The 3,857-nt window shown below is 36.9% G+C and overlaps 1 protein-coding gene across 2 annotated transcripts in view; it reads left to right on the top strand.

Annotated features, from left to right (window-relative positions):
• The window catches only part of LOC106874067 (nuclear pore complex protein DDB_G0274915), a 69,020-nt gene extending 66,965 nt beyond the window's left edge, over positions 1-2,055 (top strand). For both annotated transcript variants that reach the window (XM_014921646.2, XM_014921645.2), the window contains one exon: positions 1,506-2,055. In XM_014921646.2, coding sequence (XP_014777132.1) covers positions 1,506-2,039 — 534 coding nt within the window. In that variant the 3' untranslated portion in view covers positions 2,040-2,055. The remainder of the gene's footprint in view (positions 1-1,505) is intronic.
• The last annotated feature ends 1,802 nt before the right edge of the window (positions 2,056-3,857 follow it).

The following is a 3,857-nucleotide window of genomic DNA, read 5'->3' as shown; positions in this document are numbered from 1 at the left end:
GTTTTTTTTTTTTTTTTGAGACTTTTTTTTTTTAAATGTACATCATATATACCAGTGGTTCTCAGTGGAAGTCCATGTGGCCCCTGAATGTCCATATAAGATTTTTAGGGGTCTATGCAACAAAGTAGTAAATTTTGGATCCAAAGTAATGTTTTAAAGGCCCCTAAAAAATTTTGCTTTAGATGCATGTATTTGTATGTATTGCAAGGTTTCTTTCTCTAATATTTTACATAGTTTGACCTACACAAGTTAATGTGTGAATAACAAAATAAGAATTTTGAAATAAGTTTCTATAAAACTAGTTTTTAAACATTGAATGGCTTTGGGGGTCCAACAAAATAAAATAGGTATAAAAAAAATGGTCGAGAACCTCTGATATATACTGTCAAATATCTTTATCTTTTATCTCTTACTTGTTTTAGTCATTAGACTGCAGGCATCCTAGGGCACCACCTTGAAGAATCAATCCCAGTACTTATTATTTTTTGTAAAACCTAGTATTTATTGCATTGGTCTTTCTTTTGCTGAACTACTAAGTTATAGGAATGTAAATTCACCAGTATTGGTTGTCAGGCAGTGGTAGGGGATAAACAATGACATGCACACAGGCTTCTTTCAGTTTCAATCTACCAAATCCACTCACAAGACTTTGGTCAGCCCAAGGCTATATTAAAAGACACTTGCCCAAGGTGCCATGCAATGGGTCTGAACCTGGAACCACATGGTTGGGAAACAAACTTCTTATCACACAGCCATGGTAATTTATAATTCTATTTTTTGGAAGGATGAATCTTGAGGCATATAAAGCTATAAATAATAAAATAAATATTGGGTTTAAAAACCTTTTAGGTAGAAAAACATGTCATGTTTACAGGAGATCTGGACTCAAATCCCATAGACAGCCTTCAACTTTTCCTAGTCAAGAGAGTTTTTTTTAATCTAATATTTACACTGTTATTTACAGCTTTGCAAAGGCATGTGGCTTTGTGGTTAGGGTGTTGCCCTCACAAACGCTAGATCATATGTTCAATTCCCAGACTGGGCAGTGCATTGTGTTCTTGAGCAAAACACTTCATTTTACATTGCTCCAGTCTCCTTTTGATCAAGCGGGAATGTTTGCCTGCTTGCTTAGCCAGTGGAGTTTAAAAACCTTTTAGGTAAAAAAACATGTCATGTTTACAGTAGATCTGGGCTCAAATCCCATGGACAGCCTTCAACTTTTCCTGGTCAAGAGAGTTTTTTTAATCTGATATCTATACTCTGTTATTTACAGCTTTGCAAAGGCACATGGCCTTGTGGTTAGAGTGGCTAAAATGATACCCAGCACATTGTCACCAGAGTTGTATAACAACATTTGATAATCTGGTCGGTCACTTGATCACATGATTTACAGCTTTATCTTCTTCAAGGAGATAAAGAATTCCAAAAACTTATTTCATGTTCTCATAGTTTCTGAATTCTTATGATGTCAACAATAATTTGTTTTTTTTTTATTTCTTTTCCAGGGGCCAAAAGTTAGTTGGTTTCAACAGTTTCCTGAAGACCAAATGACAATTGTGAAGCCAAACTTGAACCCAATGTCAGTCTCAGAGCCAGTTTCTATTGAAGTTCTCCGATCAACCTGCCTTTTACCTGATGACCACACTGATGATATCATGTCGGAAGATGCTGAGATCTCAGCTGCCACAGAAGCTGGAGAGGCTGCCGCTCGGGCTGCTGCTGCTGCCGAGAAACCCACTGCCGATGAATGTTGCCCCAATTCCCTTCATAACATTAGACAAAATAATTCTGACGATGGATGTTCTCGCTGGGACGATGCCAGCTTTGAAAGACCCTTTATTTCAAGTCGGTCTGTTGGTCCAGCTGGTTGGGACCCACTGGTGTATGTGAGTGATGAGTCTAATCCTAGTTTCTGTGGCTGTGATGATGATGATGATGACGATGATGATGAGGATCAAATGACTGAAAATGAGGACTATTATGGGAGGGACAAACCCCCCATTGCTGATCTTGATGTTGACCAAATAGAAAACCACTAAACCTTTTCAAACACCATCACTTGTTTTTTGTCTATTTTTTACTTCTGTCTACTCCACAACACATACACATAGAGCAATATATTGTCATTATTATTATTATTATTATTATTATTATTATTATTATTGTCATTATTATTATTATAAAGGATGTGAACTAGCAGAATCATTAGCATACCAGACAAAATGCTTTGCAGTATTTCTTCTGGTTTTATGTTCTGAGTTCAAATTATACCCGGGTTGACATTGCCTTTCATCCTTCCAGGTTCAATAAAATAAGTTCCAGTTGAGCCCTGGGCGAACGTAACTGACTAATCCAGTCCCCTAAAATTTCAGGCTTGTGCCCATAGTAGAAAGGATTATTATTATTATTATTATTATTATTATTATTATTGAGTGAGAAAGCAGTGCATGCCATCAAAGTGACAATGGGGTAAAATATACGAAGCCCAGTATACCCATCATGACTACCCGTCTGATAAGGGTACACCAGGCACATGCATCACAACCATATGTGCATGACATTGTGATCTCATATCAAGATAAACAGCCCATGACCTCGCAGGTAGGGCCCAGTTAGAATTTTCTTCAGGTCGAGTAGCCCATCCCGCTCAAAAGGTCCCTGAATAAGGTTTGTTTAAGGATGTTGAGCAAAACACCCATGTTTCCAAAGGTGAATTATTCAAACCCCAAAGAATTCCTCTCAACACATGGCTATGATGCTCCCCCACTACTTCTGCTCATGATCAGAGATGCACATATCGTCAGCCATCAAGGGACATGCTCAACTGGTTAAGGTCAAACAACTGACAAGCAAATCTGTGGTATTAAGCAGAATATTATTATTATTATTATTATTATTATTATTATTATTATTATTATTATTATTATTAGGGTGGTGGGCTGGCAGAATTGTTAGCATGCCAGACAAAATGTTTTGTGGCATTCCTTCCAGCTTTATATTTTGGGATCAATTGCTACCATGGTCACCTTTACCTTTCATGGTTGATAAAATAAATACCAGTTGAGCACTGGGGCCAATATAATGTGCTAGCCCATCCCACCAAAATGCTTAGCAGCATTTCTTCCAGCTCTTTATGTTCTGGTTTCAAATCCCATCAAGGTCAACTTTGCTTTCATCCTTTTGGGATTAATGGTATCAGTTAACTCTTCCCATCAAAATTGTTGGCTTTCTGTCTAAATTAGAAACAATTGTAATAATAGTAATGATAATTGTTGTTGTTGTTATTATTATTATTATTATTATTATTATTATATAAGGTAATGAACTGGCAGAATCATTAGCACACTGGATGAATGCTGCATTCTGAGTTCAAATTCTGCCGAGGTTGACTTTGTCTTCCATCCCACCGGGGTCAATGTATCTGACTATCTCCATCCCTCAAATTTCAGCCTTTGTGCCTTTAATAGAAGGATTATTATTGTTATTAAAACTATTACATGCTAGTTTAGCTAACATGTAATTGTTTGAGGTTTGTTGACATGTCTCATCAGATCTCAAGAATATTTCTAAAGATTCTTGCAGAATACAAGACTGCACTTTTCTGCAATTCAGCAGAGAAAATCTCAATTCCAATATCATTCAGCTTCTTAGGTACCAGTCTGGGATTTGTGCCAAGTGCACCAATTACCACAGGAATAATTGGTTTTGTCTTCCCCAATCTTGCCATTTCTCTGGTTAGGTCCTCATATTCCTCAGTTTTCTTGATTTCTTTGGTGTCTACTCTCTTACCATTTGGAATTATTATTATTAAGGCAGCAAGCTGGCAGAATCATTAGCACACTGGGCAAAAATGCTTA

This window comes from Octopus bimaculoides, chromosome 14 (assembly GCF_001194135.2).
Source record: "Octopus bimaculoides isolate UCB-OBI-ISO-001 chromosome 14, ASM119413v2, whole genome shotgun sequence".
NCBI classification, from domain to species: Eukaryota; Metazoa; Mollusca; class Cephalopoda; order Octopoda; family Octopodidae; genus Octopus; species Octopus bimaculoides.
This window is presented reverse-complemented; position numbering and strand designations above follow the sequence as displayed.